At 40.7% G+C, this 15951-nt stretch overlaps 1 protein-coding gene across 1 annotated transcript in view; it reads right to left on the bottom strand.

Moving 5' to 3' along the window:
- Positions 1-4759: 4759 nt before the first annotated feature.
- RAD9A (RAD9 checkpoint clamp component A) overlaps positions 4760-15951 on the bottom strand; it is a 1001807-nt gene continuing 990615 nt past the window's right edge. The window contains exon 11 of the mRNA XM_044082216.1: positions 4760-5367. Coding sequence (XP_043938151.1) covers positions 5257-5367 — 111 coding nt within the window. The 3' untranslated portion in view covers positions 4760-5256. The remainder of the gene's footprint in view (positions 5368-15951) is intronic.

The raw sequence follows: 15951 nt of genomic DNA, 5'->3' as shown, positions 1-15951 counted from the left end.
AATGTGACAGCCAAGTAGTAGTAAGCACTGTGTTCTAGTCTCAGAATGTAAAGGCCATATATGAAAGCTAACCCCCCCCCCCCACCTACTCTCAGGACTAAGTCACTGATTTGCAATACGCCAGTCTATCAATAGTGTTTTTTTCTGCCCATTTATTCTTCTTGCTACCATAAAATAAAAGGAATGTTATATTTTTATTCTGTTATCAATAAAAGCAAACTAAAACCACAGGATCCTTTTTTATGGTTGACTCAGAAAAAAAAGAGAAATGACTTACTCATAGTCGCATAACATAAGTGAGGGTGATGGAATTCAAAAATAAGAAGCTTCTTTTAATGACATCAGGCAACCTTCTGCTACTATGAGCTCTAGATGGCATAGTTAACTATGGCAACCTAGACAGCAGTTACCACAAAGATGCCAGTCACTCTCCACTCAGATCAGCAACACCATCTCTCCAAGCAACTGCATTATTATTACACCACCAAGCAGGAAAACAAGTCCTTTTTGCTTTGTTTATTTGTTTTTTTTGTTTATTTTTTTCAAGGCATTATATATTTATATATGGTTTAGGTGTTATCTTCAAAACAGACAACAAGCAGTACTTTGGGATAACAATCTGTCGTCTTTACTCCCAGTAAACATTGGAGTCCCACAAGGCTCCGTCTTAGGTCCCCTTCTTTTTTTCCTTATTTATTAATGACCTCCACATGAACATACCTCAAGCCACCTGCATTCTTAATCTGTACTGCTAAAAATGTAGCCTCCCTCCAGTCCCTCACCCAAACTGTTTTCCAAAATGTTGAAAACTGGTTTATGCAACACTGCCTCCAACTTAATCCTAAAAAAAAAAAACAAAACTACTGCTTTTTACTCCAACCCATAAATCATCCACACCATTCTTCTCTATAACCCCTAACAATGCTACCAACATAACCCCAGATACTACCACCCGCCTACTAGGTGTTACAATAGACAATTGCCTTAACTATGATGACCATATTAACGCCACCATAAAGTCTGTTAACAAAAAACTTGGTACTCTCTATAGAATTAAACCCTTCCTTACCCCCTTCGGCCAGGAAAACTATTGCCCAGACCCACCTCATTTCTACCCTTTTCTATGCCTCTGCTATATATACTAACCTATCAAAAAACATCTCCAAATTTTCTACCTGTTATAATAGCATGGCTAGATTCATTACATGCACTCCCTTTAAAACTCACCACTGTCTTAACCTCAAACAACTAGGATGGCTAGAATTGCAGAACCATATACTCTGTCAACAGTTATCACTCAAAAGATCCTATACTACCCCAATAATACCCTTATCCTCACTAATCTGATTTCACCATATAAAAATCTAGCTACACTACATTCTGCTAATTAACTCCTGGTCTCCTCGATTCAATCTAACAACAAAGCTGGTGACTCACTTTTCTCAAACACTACTGGTAAAAACTGGAATCAGCTTCCTCCTGAACTATCTAACCTAGCTTCTACTTCTATTCAAAAAACATATTAAAGAACATCTTAAAACCCAGTGGCTTTGACCTTGTGCTAACCCAGACTGAAATCTATTTCCCCTCCTACTCATACCCCTTTCCCCACTCCCCTAACTTAGACCTCCAACCCAGGCCTCCAAATCTTGTTATTTTTTTTTCATAGTAAGAGGATAACCTCCAGGTTAGTGGCAACGCACGAAGCATTGGAGACCATCCATGTGCAACTAACCGTAGGCAAAACTGCTATAGAACTTGTAGCATGCTACAGACCACCCTCTCAATCTCAGGAACTCCATTCAGCCTTCCTGAAGACATTGAAGGATATGAATGTCTCACCAAATACCATCATATTGGGAGACTTCAACTACCCAAACATAGACTGGTTGCATTATTCAAGCCCCAATACCCTAGCCCAAAAGTTCCTGGAATTCATCAACTCAAATGTGATGGAACAACTAGTCACCTCCCCCACAAGGGGAAATAATACACTTGACCTGATCAGCAAAAACAAGGGGACAAAATGCTCAACACCGGAAGTATACCCCTCACTAGTGAGATCAGACCACAAACTAATAACCCTAGATATTCATATCCCAACTCCACCCCCAGCACAAAAGACCACAGTGAGAAACTTCTCAAAAGCCGACTTTACACTCCTTAGGACTGAAATGGTATCCTTCAAGCCCCCTGGGCCAGTGGAAACCACATCCCACACTGCTGAATCCTTCACAAATGCTTTCTACGGACATCTCCAAGAATGCATGGATCATGCAATCCCAAATAAAACCAAGACCCTTTCCACCAAAGGCAGGCGTCCTATCTGGTGGACACCAGCCATAAACAAACTTTATAACAAGAGAAGGAAGCTACTGCAAGACAGAGCAAAATCTCATAAAGGGAAGGCATCTCTGATCAGCACTAGCAAAAAACTACGTTCGCTCATAAAATCATCAAAGGCCAACTTTGAGAGAAAAATCGCTAAGGACACTAAAGATAACCACAAGGCCTTCTTCAGTTATGTTAGAAACCTGGACAGAAACCCTCACATATGCTCAGAGTTAGTTCATAACGGCAAGAAATACACTGAACCCACAGATATTGCCAACATACTGGCAGACAGGTTCAGTGCAAATTTCTCCCCTCCTTCTCCCCCAAAAGATGAAATATTTATCCCAGCTGAATGCAACCTCCCTGACATCTCAGATGTCCAGGTGAGAGCTGCTCTCAGCAAAGCTAAAAATACAGCATCCATGGGACCAGACGGTGTCCCGGGTTGCGTGCTACGTGAACTCCTAGAGGAGCTAAACCCGCACATAAGAATGCTGTTTAATCTTAGCCTTACTACAGGATATGTCCCTGAACACTGGCGTACAGCAACAGTGGTCCCACTCCACAAAAGAGGCACCTCTACAGACCCTGGAAACTACCGCCCCATAAGCCTGACCAGCCTGGTCTGCAAAGCTATGGAAAGGATCATTATGGAACTCATAAACAAAGACATCGGGGACCTACAGACAACTGACCCTACCCAGTTTGGCTTTGTAAAAGGCAGATCCTGCCTTTTAAACCTGGTGGACTTTTTTGAAACAGTCACTAGAGCCATAGATGAAGGCAAAGCAGTTCATGCAGCCTACCTGGATCTGGCAAAAGCCTTCGACACAATACCCCACTCAGGCATCATAGACAAGCTCAACAGCTTAAATGTAAACCTGTATGTCACAAGATGGGTTGCAAACTGGCTAAAGGACAGAACCCACAAAGTCAGATTAGCTGGAGCTATGTCAGATTCTAAGCCAGTCACAAGTGGAGTCCCACAGGGCTCTGTCTTGGGACCCCTCTTGTTCGGCATTTATTTCTCAGACATGCAGGCAAACATAGGGGGGTTGTAGCTGACAAAGTTCGCAGATGACTGCAAACTAGGCACCATAGTCGATACACCAGCTGACACATGCATCCTTCAGAAGGGCCTTACAGAAACAGACGACTGGTGCCATAGTCATGGCCTTAAACTAAAAGACAAAAAATGTATAGTCATCCCCTTTGGGAAAAACAAAGTACCCACAAATTACCACATAGGTGGTAATCCATTAAGTACGGAAAAAGTAATCAGGGACCTGGGGACTCAAGTTGACAGTGACCTCTCATTTGACACCCACGTCGCCAAAGTGGTTAGAAAGGCCTTCTACCTTACCCACCTTATCATGAAGGGATTCATCTCCAGATCAAAGGATGTCATTGTACCCCTATATTCCTCCCTTATCAGGCCTATGATTGAGTACAATGCCCCATTTAATATGTACCTCACCCGGCACCTGCAGCAGCTGGAGAGACCCCAAAAGTACCTCACCAGGAGGATCAAGGGTCTCCAACATATGTCATATGCTGCCAGACTAAAGAAGCTCCAGCTCTATTCAGTAGCATACCGCCTGCTCAGAGGTGATCTGTGCCTGACGTACAAGGCCATGTCCAATCCGGAATTAATGGACATGCTCCACCTCAAAAAATCCAAATCCATCAGAGCCACGAGAGCTAAAGATCTAAACCTCAGCACAGATATGAATAGGACATGCTGGAGGGACAGATTCATAACCCAGAGGCTTCCCGCACTCTGGAACAGGATCCCAGTCCATGTTAGGCAGAGCCCCTCACTGACTCTCTTCAAGAGAAATCTTGACGAGTGGATGGGTGATCATAGGTTTACCCCGGGGGTCATCTCTGTGTCATTACTAGACAGAGGCACAGTAAACTAAATTTAATTTGTACACTTTTGTATCATTACATGGGGTGGCGAAAGCCACATACACTATGGCTAGGCTTATAAATGCCCTAGGGCAGATAGCCTAGTACTATACTATGAAACTATTATAAGGACTTTACTCTGTTGTGCTCATACCCACTTTGTTTAGTATGCCTGTCTTGTTTTACTTAGTTTAACTTTTAGCATAATGTCTATATTCTATATTTATATTACTATATTTTTTTCTTTTAACCAATGCTACCAATGTACTGTTTCATACATGTCTTTGTTATATATTGTTAACTTTGTTTACTGTTCATGCTTGGAGCTTTTCTCCCCGGGCCTCTACTGAAAATGGACATATATCCAGTTAGACTAGCCCTGTCAACAAATGTAAAATAAAATAAAATAAATAAATAAAATTTGTTTGTTTTTTTTAATTCAAACTAAATAAAAAATACTGTGAACTCATAGCGGACTATCACTTAAGATCTCTTGAATTAAAAAAACACACAGTTTAAAAAGAGACTTTCATTTATTACAAAACATTTACTTTTGGTCAGTTAACTGTAATACACAGAACTTACTTTGTAGCACAGTTTGAGAGAAATGTACTTATTTTCCCTAATTTTTAGCAGGTTTTTTTTTCAGAGCTGCTGTCATAATGGAACTTGACACTTCTGTACAGCACTATCTGTAATGGGATAATCCACATTTGCAAAGCCAACAATGGTCTATTAAAACTGCTAACTACAAAAGTGGTCACGAGATATTTTTTTTCTCTCTCCTTTTTTTCCTCCCTCTTCTTGTACTGCTTGCTTGCAGGAGCAATCCCACATGATTATACCTTTCTGTATTCAGCTTTCCCAGTTTCAAAGTGCCCATCTTAGTACGACACTCCGGGCGGGGCATGTCCATGCTCCATCCATTACTGTGAACCATAACACTGTAAAAACAAACAGGAAAATGGTGTTTTGGTTGCCATTCACAGATCTGGTGATTTCTGCATCTTCTCAAGCATCCTCTTCACTGTCACTGGCTGATACTAACACTTCCTGACCCAACAGCGTTTTATTGGAACTTGTTTTCTGTGACAGAACGGAGCCAAAAAAGAGTGATCTAAACTGAAAAAAAAAAAAAAAAGTCATTGATAGGGAAATAGTGGCAGAAGCAGTCCACTGCACTTCCCTGTTAACTTATAAAAAACATCTACCATTCAAGAATATACTTTCACAAACAATTGTGTAAGAGATCTGAGGTTGTTTCTTGCAGCAGTAATTCTGTCTTTTCTAGAAAGAGCTCATAATCACAGGTGGCAAATGATAGTCATTTTCTAGTCTTAGTCTTCCAACCTAAATCCAAATTGTTATCATTCACATGCCTCATGCTTCAGAAGATATCATAAAAAGATACACGTTACAGTATACTTAAAACAGCCTTGTGAAAGACTTGCCCCTTCAAAATGTCCAGTCAGATGTTTTATTTATTTACTTTTTATTCCTTGACAAGTGTTTACTGGAAAAGTCTGCATGGGTCACAAGAGCCCATTTTCAGTGGAGGTCCAGGGAGAAAACCTCCACTTAATAGAGACAAAAAAAATATTTGAAACACATTACATAAGAAACAGTTAAAAATTGTGCATTTCAAAAATAATCAACAATATTCAAGGCATACAGATTAATATGTTACAAAGAGAACAATGAGAAAAAGCAACAGAAACACTATATAAAATTTGGGACAGCATCCTTTTGATAAATCACAGCAGTAAGAAGTAAAAGCATGTGTTTAGCTCAACTGTAAATATAAAGGGGGGCTGATTAGGATAGGTTAGTATAAATGGGAAGGATGTGATAGGAGGAGGTTATGTAAAGCAACAGTGAGTGATTTTACTAATTATAGTTTGAATTATATATACACTTACCAACTTCTCCCACTAATAGCCACGCCCAAGATGCTGCTGAAAGTTAATTCTACATGAAAAAAACATCTGCTATACAACTTCAAACAGAAAAGCATGATGTGGATACCTAAATGCTAATGATCTTAAAACAGTGGTGAAAAAAGACCGTCAGCACTGATAAGAGAAGCCAACCACTATACCAGTAAGCTGTTCAGGGTACCTGGCAGGAAAAGTTAACCTGCAGAAAGACCTGTGCAAAGTCATTCTTCACAATCAAATCCCATGAATCTATAGCAAAACTACAAACTGCTATACTCTGAAAACATCTTATTGCAAAATACTTGCTGAACTGCAGCACAATCAAAAATGAAACGAAATGAACTGTTGTTAAACACAGTAAGCCACATTCAGATAAAACTTTAAATTACAATCAAATATTATGAATGAACCCCCCCCCCCCACTAAAAATAATACAACTCAACACAGCAAAGGAGATTTGTCCATTCGCATCCAAAATAGAGACTTTCACCCCACACACTACCCAGTTACACAGTAATTCTGAGGCTTTACTATCATGGAACAAGACAATGACCAACGTGCTAAACCTTTACACTGCACATTTTAACCATACAATTCCCAGAATGTTATAAAAGTCAATGTGGCTAGAAACAAATTTATTGACTAGGATTTGATGAAAACACATCTGAATACAAATTATTCACTGATAGACCATGTTCCCAAATCCACCTTACAGATCTTGGCCAAAATGCACCATTACATAATATAAGCATAAATAATTCCAGGAAAGAAAAAGTACAGTTTTGTACCTACCATAAATGTAGATGTCCGAGAGGAATGCATCTGCAGTCTTTACAAATGGGTTGTCCTGTCATCAGGCAGCTTCCAAAGTCTGGGTCTGGCTTCGCACTTCACCCGATGTCATTGCGGCAGTTATTTATAAAGGCATCACCTCAGTGTTTCTTGCCCCAGATGCCAGGTGCCCTCTTGGATGGCTAAATTTGGATAAATGCCAAAGTTTCCAAATAGTAGAGAGCAAACACATAAAATAAGCATGTATGTACATATATACAAACAAATACACCATAATAGATCCCCCCAAGCTAGCTGAAGATTGGTAAATACCCTAGGAGTACCTCAGAGTGGAAGGAGGTTGACATCTACATTTATGGTAGGTACAAAACTGTACTATGTACTTCAAGGATGCATCTGCAGTCTTTACAAATGGGTAGAATACCATAGCTAAAACTAGGGAGGAGGAAATGAGAAAAGATTATAAAACAGCAGTGGCAAAACCAGCACGGGATCTAGAGTATAGAGGTAAGTTATAATGCTTGGCAAATGTATGCACGGAGGTCCAAGTAGCAGCCTCTATAATGTCCTTGGTAGCCACAAGAAAGCTGTGGTAGTGGCTGTAGCCCTTGTGGAGTGAGGCCTGATGTTCTCTGGAGTTTTCTTTCCATGGTAGGAGTAACAAAATCGAATGCAATTTCCTATCCATTTGGAGATTGTCTGTTTAGAAATTGGTTTTCCTTCCTTTCCTGTTGCATATGCTACCAGAAGCTGGTCAGTTTTTCTATTGTTTTTTGTCCTGTCCAGGTAGTAGCGTAATTGTCTGTGTACATCCAAGGTATGTAAGAGCCTTTCTCCCCTGTTCTGTGGGTTGGGGAAGAATGTAGGAAGGTGGATAGCCTGATTTAAAGATACTCTGGATACCACCTTAGGCATAAATGTAGGATTTGTTCTCATGGACACTCTATCTTGATGGAAGATTAGGAAGGGTTGCACTGCCATTAATGCCTGTAGTTCAGAGACCCTTCTTGCTGAAGTTATTGCCAGCAGGAAAGCAGTCTTCCAGAATAAGTATTGTAATTCTGCTGTTGCTGCTAGTTCGAAAGGAGGAAGAGTCAGTTTTTCTAGCACAAAGTTCAAGTCCCATGCTGGCAATGGAGGTTTCCTGGGAGGTTTTACATTTTTAATTCCTCTCAGAAACTGTCTGAGCAGAGGATGCGAGAAGACAGGAGGATCCAAGCTGTATTCTGCTGAAATAGCTGATGCATGTATCTTGATGGAAGAGTAGGACAGGCCTGTATGGAAGAGCTCCGCCAAGTACTCCAGGATGTTGGCTATGTTCACCAGTGTCACATCTTGCCCTTTTGCAGTACTCCAGATGAGATATCTTTTCCATTTTGCTGCATAATTCTTTCTTGTTGAAGGTCGAGCCTCCAGGATTATGTCTTTAACCCTTTGGGATAAATTTGGGTTAATTGCTGTTATGTAATGTTCCAGGCAGTTAGCTGCAGAGTTTTTAGGTTTGGATGCAGGATGTTGTAGTCGTTCTGTGTTAGCAGTAATGGGATCAGGGCAGTGTCCATATTTGTTCCCGGACATGCTCCTCAGCAGTGGATACCAATGTTGTCTTGGCCAGTCTGGGGCTATCAGAATGATCGATCTTCAGAAGCACCTTGTGCATCAAAGGAAGTGGAGGGAAGGTGTATGCTGTCAGGCTTTTCCAACTGAAAGATAGGAGTCCACCTTCCAAGCAAGTGGGTGGTAAGTCCTTGTGCAGAATTTCTTCAACTGGTGATTGAATGGGGATGCAAACAAGTCTATTTGTGGTAATCCCCATTCTCTTGTGATGGTTTTGAAGATGTCCGGATGCAGCATCCATTCGTGGGCATCTGTTGTAGTTCTGCTTAATATGTCTGCTAGAATGTTTTCCTTCCTGGTACATAAATTGCCTGTAACTGAATGTTGTAGCTCAGAGCCACATCCCATAGGTCCAGTGCCAGCCGGCATAGAGGGTATGAGTGTGTGCCTCCCTGTTTGTTGATGTACCACATAACTGTGGTGTTGTCTGTCCTTATCAACTGGCCTTCTTGGAGAAAAGGTCTGAATGCCTGGATTGCCAATTTTACTGCCATCATTTCTTTTAGATTTATGTGCAGATGCAGCTGGTCTTGAGTCCATAGGCCTTGAATGCACTTGCCCATCATGTGTGCCCCCCAACCGAGGTCTGAGGCATCTGTCGTGATGGTTTGTCTTGGTTGACCTTTGCAGAAGGGCAATCCTGTGTTTGATTGGCAGGCCTGAGCCCACCATAGGAACTCTTGCTTCAGGCATGGGATCATTGGAATTTTGGTTTCTAGGCTGTGCTGGTGCTGGGACCACAAATTCTTTAGGTACCACTGTAGCTTTCTCATATGCAGCCTGGCATGAGGGACCAATATTATGCAGGATGCCATAAAGCCTAGAGCTTGTAGCACTTTTCTTGCAGTTAAATGGTTCTGCTTTGTTAATGCCAAGAAGTAGAGAGGAAGTTGCTCTTTCTTTTCTGTAGTTAGAAATGCCATTTGTTTTGATGTGTCCAGTTCTGCACCCAGAAAGGTTATTCTTTGGGATGGAATCAGCCTTGACTTTTTTGTATTGACTGTATATCCCAGGGCTTGCAGCAGGTAGATGACTCTTTGTAAGTCTTCTGTTAGTTTGTTTTTGTTGTCCGCTTGTATCAGGCAGTCGTCCAGGTAGGGATAGATTTGAATCCTGAAGTCTGCAATGTTACTGATGCCAGGCATTTCGTGAACACTCTGGGCGAGTAGATAAGCCAAAGGGCAATGCTGAGAATTGATAATGCTCTGATCCTGCAAGAAATCTGAGGTATCTTCTGCAAATTGGTCTTATGGGGGCGTGCAGGTATGCCTCCTTGAGATCTAGAGTTACCAGCCAAGACTCCTTGCCCAGCATGGGAAGAAGCTGCTGTAGGGTCAGCATTTTGAATTTTGGAACAATGAGGAATGTGTTTAAAGCGGACAGATCTAGAATAGGCCTCCATTTGTTTTCTTTTCTTGGTACCAGGAAGAGTCTGGAGTAAAATCCCTTCCCTTGCTCCATAGATGGTACCTTTTCCACAGCTCTCATTTTTAATAATTGAGATATTTGTTTTAGAGCTTCTGTCCTTTGAGTAGGTGGTAGGTTCGGCATTCCTCTCTTTCCTGGTAGAGTATGGAAATGGAATCTGTATGGAAATGGAATCTGTAACCTTGGTCTATAGTTTGCAAAATCCATTTTTCTCTTGTAATGCAGTGCCAGTTTCTTGAAAATAAGGTTAGCTTTCCGCCTAAAGGTGCTTCTAGTTGTTCTGCCACCGCCAAGTCACTGTGATTGAGTTGTTGTAGTGGTGGTGGCTGCATCCTGGTTGTTACCCTGCCACTGGCGACCCCTGTAGGCACCCCTGGATTGGTTTCTGCCTCTAGAGCGCCTATTCCTGCCTCTTTGTGCCTTAGAGGAGTCTGGAAAGGACCAATTCTTGGAGGGCCAGTTCCTGCTAAACCTTGGAGGTTGAACTTGCAAGAAATCTTTCACTGTTTGCACAGATTTTGCTTTCTCTTCCATCTTTTTTAGTACCTGCTGTGCAGGGGAACCAAATAAATTGACCTTGTCCATAGGTGCATCCAAAAGCTTAGATTTGACATGGTCTGGTAATGCCTGTTCTTTCAACCATGCATGCCTCCTGATAACTGTGCCAGTCATGGCTGATCTAAAGGAAGATTCCAGTGCATCATAGCCACATTTTAAAGAATGGTTACTAACCTGCTGTATGTTATGTACCATTTCTTGAACATACTTTTTATCTAAAGATTCTTCAGAGGACAGCTTTTTAGTCAACTGGTCAAGCATAAACTCTTGATATTGAATCATATGAAATTGGCAGTTCAAAGCTCTAGCTGACAAAGTAGCAGAGGTGTAAACTTTTTACCCCATCTCTAAGGACCTGGATTCCCTTTCAGAGGGAGGGTTTTTAGAAGTAGTAGCTGCTACAGCTTTTGGACCCTGGGAGATAGTCTCTGGATCTGCAAAAGGAGTCTTATATAAATGGTGATGAGTGTCCGGGACCCTGTAGTACCTATCGGGCTTAGCAGGAGCCGGAGGTAAAGTATCAGGAGCAGTGCAAGCATCATTAAATGCATCATCAACAACAGAAAGAACTGGAGGTATAGCTAAAGGCCTATGCTGTGGCAAATGTAGAAAGGTCCTAAGCCTTTTTCTAGAGTCTGAGAAATCTTGGCCCTGCCACTGAAATTGTTCCCTCATAGCATGCAAAGTTTCCCCAAAGGAAAATTCCTCAGGAGGAGAGGCTGAAGGGATGGACTCCTCAGCATCAGAGTCTTCGTAAGGAGAATAAGAAGCCTCAGGAGGGTCTGTATGTTCTGAGTGATCAGAGGAATCATCTGTGGATACTGGCTCAGGGGCTCTGCTCTAGGCCTCTTTTCTGGAGGAGGGAGAGGCCCTGTCTGGATGAGGCTGGGCTCCACGAATTAAAGAGATGAGATCCTCAGCCAATGAAAGCATATCGGAGCTCGTGCTGGGCCTGTGAGAGGGGGCTTGGCAGGCACAGGTTTTGATGCTTTGGCTGCTTTAGCCCTGGCAAAGGCCTTAATAGACATAGCTGGAGGAGGCCTAGCAGCTCCACGTGCAGGGGTAGAAATATCCAGGGGATGGTGTCTGATAAATCCTGTGAAACCGCAACAGAAGGTTGGATTTCAGAAGCCGTTTCTACCAGGTTAGAAGAGGCCTCGGTAGAAGGCAAGTTATCGGCTGAAGAAAGAACCGCTTAAACAGAGACACGACCGCGAAAAGGGTCCTTTTTTTGCGTTTCTTGGTTATTAGTCGGAGGATCCGACGGCATAATGTAGGCAAAATCGAGCTGAAAATCTGTTCAGCAAAGTCCACGACGCCCTCTAAGCCCGCCCGTTAAAAGATCTAAGCGTCGCCCGGGTTAAAAAAAGCACAGGCTAGACAAGATGCTACGCCGTGGTCTGGGCCTAAACAATGTATGCAATAGGAGTGAAATCTTTATGAGGTATTTGTTTCCCACAAGATAAACAGTTATTAACTTTCTTTATAGAAGTCTGTAGTAATCTCTGGATCTGACCGACCGCACTTATGCGAACAGCTTCTGCTTGGCCACGTGGCAAGAAAGACTGGGAAAATGGCGCGGCTGATGCCTTTAATAACTGCCGCAATGATGTCGGGTGAAGTGCGACACCAGCCAGACCCAGACTTTGGAAGACAACCCATTTGTAAAGACTGCAGATGCATCCTTGAAGGACATCACTAGACAGTGGATCCATACTACTTCACTATTTCTATATTTTGTCAAAATCTGTAATTTTTTAATCCATTTTCAGATCTGTTTACATTTAATTAATCCCCCACAAACACTTCTCCTTTACAAGAAATGGCATAAACATAAAATTCTTCACCAATTCTATCTTCCACTTTCTAAAAAGAAACTTCTTCATGCTACTCTCTATCTGCTATGGTCATAACATCTGAAAGCATATTCCTTAGAACAGTGGTCTCCAACCATTTTGCACCACGGACTGGTTTCATGTAAGACAATTTTTCATGGACCGGCAATCGCACAAGCACAATAAGCAAGCAATAATGCCAGAAAGGGTGTGTGTGTTAATGTGCAATTAATGCCCGACCATGGCAGATGGCCTGTACACCCCTGGAAGGGCATTAATTACACATTAACACACATCCTGGAGGCATTATTGCGCTTAGAGAATGGGCACTCTGTAAAATTGTTGTGTTGTACTTATTTTTTTTTTTTAAGTACTGTATTAATTTTTTAAATATATTTTGATGTAAAACAGTTCCTCCGCCTAATCTTTCAAACTTGCTGTAGTTAATGGTGTTGGAGGAAGCATTTTACATCCAAAATATAACACTAAAAAAATATCCAGGCATATACTTTTATTTTTTGGTCCCTTAGTCATAAAACATTTAGTTTGTTGCCAGTCAATGGAGATTGATGGTACTAAATAATGGCATACATTTCAGTTTCAGACTAAAATTTTCTTCAGAAAATTCATACTAACGCAAATCCTATTTATGCAGATTTGTAATTTTACAAGAGCAGTAATTAAAATCTGTTCCTATTTTTCAAGCTTTGTTCCTTTTTTAGGTTTTATCCAGATTCTTCAGCTGAAAGGTCCAGAGGTATGCAAACCTCTTTACTGTCACTCTCACTCACACTCTCACGCACACCTCTGTTTCAGAAAATGTATTCCATCACAAATAGCAATAATCAAGTAAAATCTGTTCCTATTTTGAGCCTTTGTCCCCCATTTATTTTAGGTTTATCCAGATATCTTGAGCTAAGAGTCAGAGCATACCTTTCGACAGTCCAGATTTTTGCATAATATTCAGATTTTTGACGGATATGTTTGGGTCCATCCTCATAAAATGTGTAATTTTCTGGCAAATGACTGGGGATTGAAGTCATTAAATAATGACAGACATTTGAGTTTCAGACTTCATATTGTTCAGATAATACATACTAATGGAAACCCTGTTGTTCTAGCAACTTTATACGGTTACAAGAGCAATATATAAAATCTGTCCTTATTTTTGGTCATTCGTCCCCAGTTATTTGTTGCTCTGTCCAGATTTCTTGTGCGGAGAGATTGAAGTGGAGAGTTACAGTCAAGATGTACACAAACCTCTTAAATGATGCTGCCAGGGATTGCTCTCACTCTTCACTCTCTTGTCACAGACGCACACACACACACACACACACACACACACACACACACACACACACACACACACACACACACACACACACACACACACGCACACTTTTTTCAGTTTAATTTATTTTTATTTTACACTCACTAAACAGCAAAAAGCGGTCCTTAGCGAGTGTGAAATAACGGCTTGATCGCTCACTCTTACACAAGTATGTAATCTCTTCTGCTTTCACACACACAAATATATTCACTCACACACGCAGACAGAAACAAAAACACACTCGTACACACACATATACTTTTTCTGAACAGTTGGGCACCCAACAAAGTTTTTTATTTTTTCTGTGCGGCCCGGTAGCAAATGATCCATGGCCCAGTGGTTGGGGACCACTGCCTTAGAACAACAACTTGAACCAGGAACTGGGAAGTAAAATATCAGACTTTTTAAAAATACAAAACCTTCATGAGGTGACACAAAGCATATCTGGATGCAGAAATATGTCTACTTTTAGCAGAAACTGTGATATCCTTTACCTGCCTAGCAAGATCACCAGCAAATAGTGCATACAATTCTGAAAACCCTCTATTACAGATTATTTTACTTAGTTTTGTTAACTTAGAAAGTCCCACAAGGACTATATTCTACTTTCTTGCAACAATAGTTTGTATTCATACTGATTAGGGTTACTTTGGCTAGGACACTGACAATTCCCCTACTCTTTTCCATTCTGAATGGAAAACAGGAAGAATGACAAATGTTCAGGATATTAATTCTGTGACAGAATTCAACAACGAAGTAGAAGAAATGTGAAATGACTATTGATAATGCAAAGACACAGTTGCATACATTGGACAGATCTGCCTACTGAAGCACTTCTGAAACTGGATGACACTTCTGAGTTAACTGAATTTCAATCAGAAATGGGCTGGTTAATGTTTATGTCACTGAGTTAGTTGATAAAGAATCCACTGGAAATGCTGTGGGACAGACAAATGTTCTTCATGATAGGTATTTGGCTAAAAATGCTTCCAAAGACATGAGCTCCTCAGCGTCAATATGAGTAGAGGATGAAGTTATTTCTGTTGTCAAGTGACCATCATCTACTGTACAGGTGTTGAAGAGATCCAGGACAGCAGAATCCTCACTTATATAGTACAGATACTATATAATTAAAATACATTAATATTTTGAAGTGCCACTTTTTTGGAAATCCATTGTGTGGCCTTTGGAAATGGTCATGCAGGAAAAACGTATGGGACTGACATGAGCAGAAAACATTATGAATAAATTCTATAACTACATAAATAATATGCAGCTGTCTTTCCTTTGAATTGAGTCTGAACATTATGAGACCACTGTAAATGTCCAATAATCAGATTTCCTTATATTTACTTTGCATGCTTCACTAAAGTCTTTAGTTTAAATGCAGAAGATATGCTTTCCATTGAGCATCTATTTTTTCTGTGTGTACTACTGACATTTCCCTGTATTCTTTAAAATTTTACTCGGTGTGTAATCATGCTGTATGATGCCTTCATTTTGTTTGCCAATAATGCCAAGGTTGAGCTTGAAAAGAGCCAGTGCATCTACACAATTATCAAACGTTAAAAAATAAAAATAAAACAAATTGCTCATACAAATCAGTTTTGGTCCATATTTTCATCTGATTTCAAAAAAACAGTGACAGGACATTTGCTTTTTTTGGGATCATTAAGAGACCAGTGTTTGCTCATTGAAAGCCTTAATTCATAATATACCACTGTCCACTTGGAAACATTTTCATTTACAAATTCAGATTCGTAGGTAGGTACTAAGTTTGCAGTCCAGGAGACCATTGAGGAGCCTAGATCTGCACTGGTTGAATTTTTAAATGAATCTAGACAAGCTGCTGTTAAAAAAGAGATAATAGGGCATATAAAATATAGCACAATAACTATAGGAATCAATCAGAAGAGGTCAGAAAAGATTGGGAAGAGAGATTAGATATGCAATTTGCAAAGAAACAATGGGAGGACATATGCATGGCTCCCAAATATACAACAAAGCCTAGAAGATTTGGGATTTTTGCCTGGAAGCGTTTGCATAGATACTTTTATAGCGCAAGCAGACCCCCAAAGAATTTTTCTTCAGAAAGATGGCAAAAACTGGAGGTATGATGGGAAGAAAAGAGGTAACTGGGAACATGTTTTGGGAGTGCAAGGAACTGGCAGACTTTAAAAATTCCCTATGGAGTGCTCTGTTGGGAATA

The sequence above is a fragment of the Protopterus annectens genome, chromosome 9.part0, assembly GCF_019279795.1.
Source record: "Protopterus annectens isolate FY-2018-M chromosome 9.part0, PAN1.0, whole genome shotgun sequence".
In the NCBI taxonomy this organism is placed as follows: Eukaryota; Metazoa; Chordata; order Ceratodontiformes; family Protopteridae; genus Protopterus; species Protopterus annectens.
Note: the sequence above shows the minus strand (reverse complement) of the source record. Positions and strands in the feature narration are given on the sequence as shown.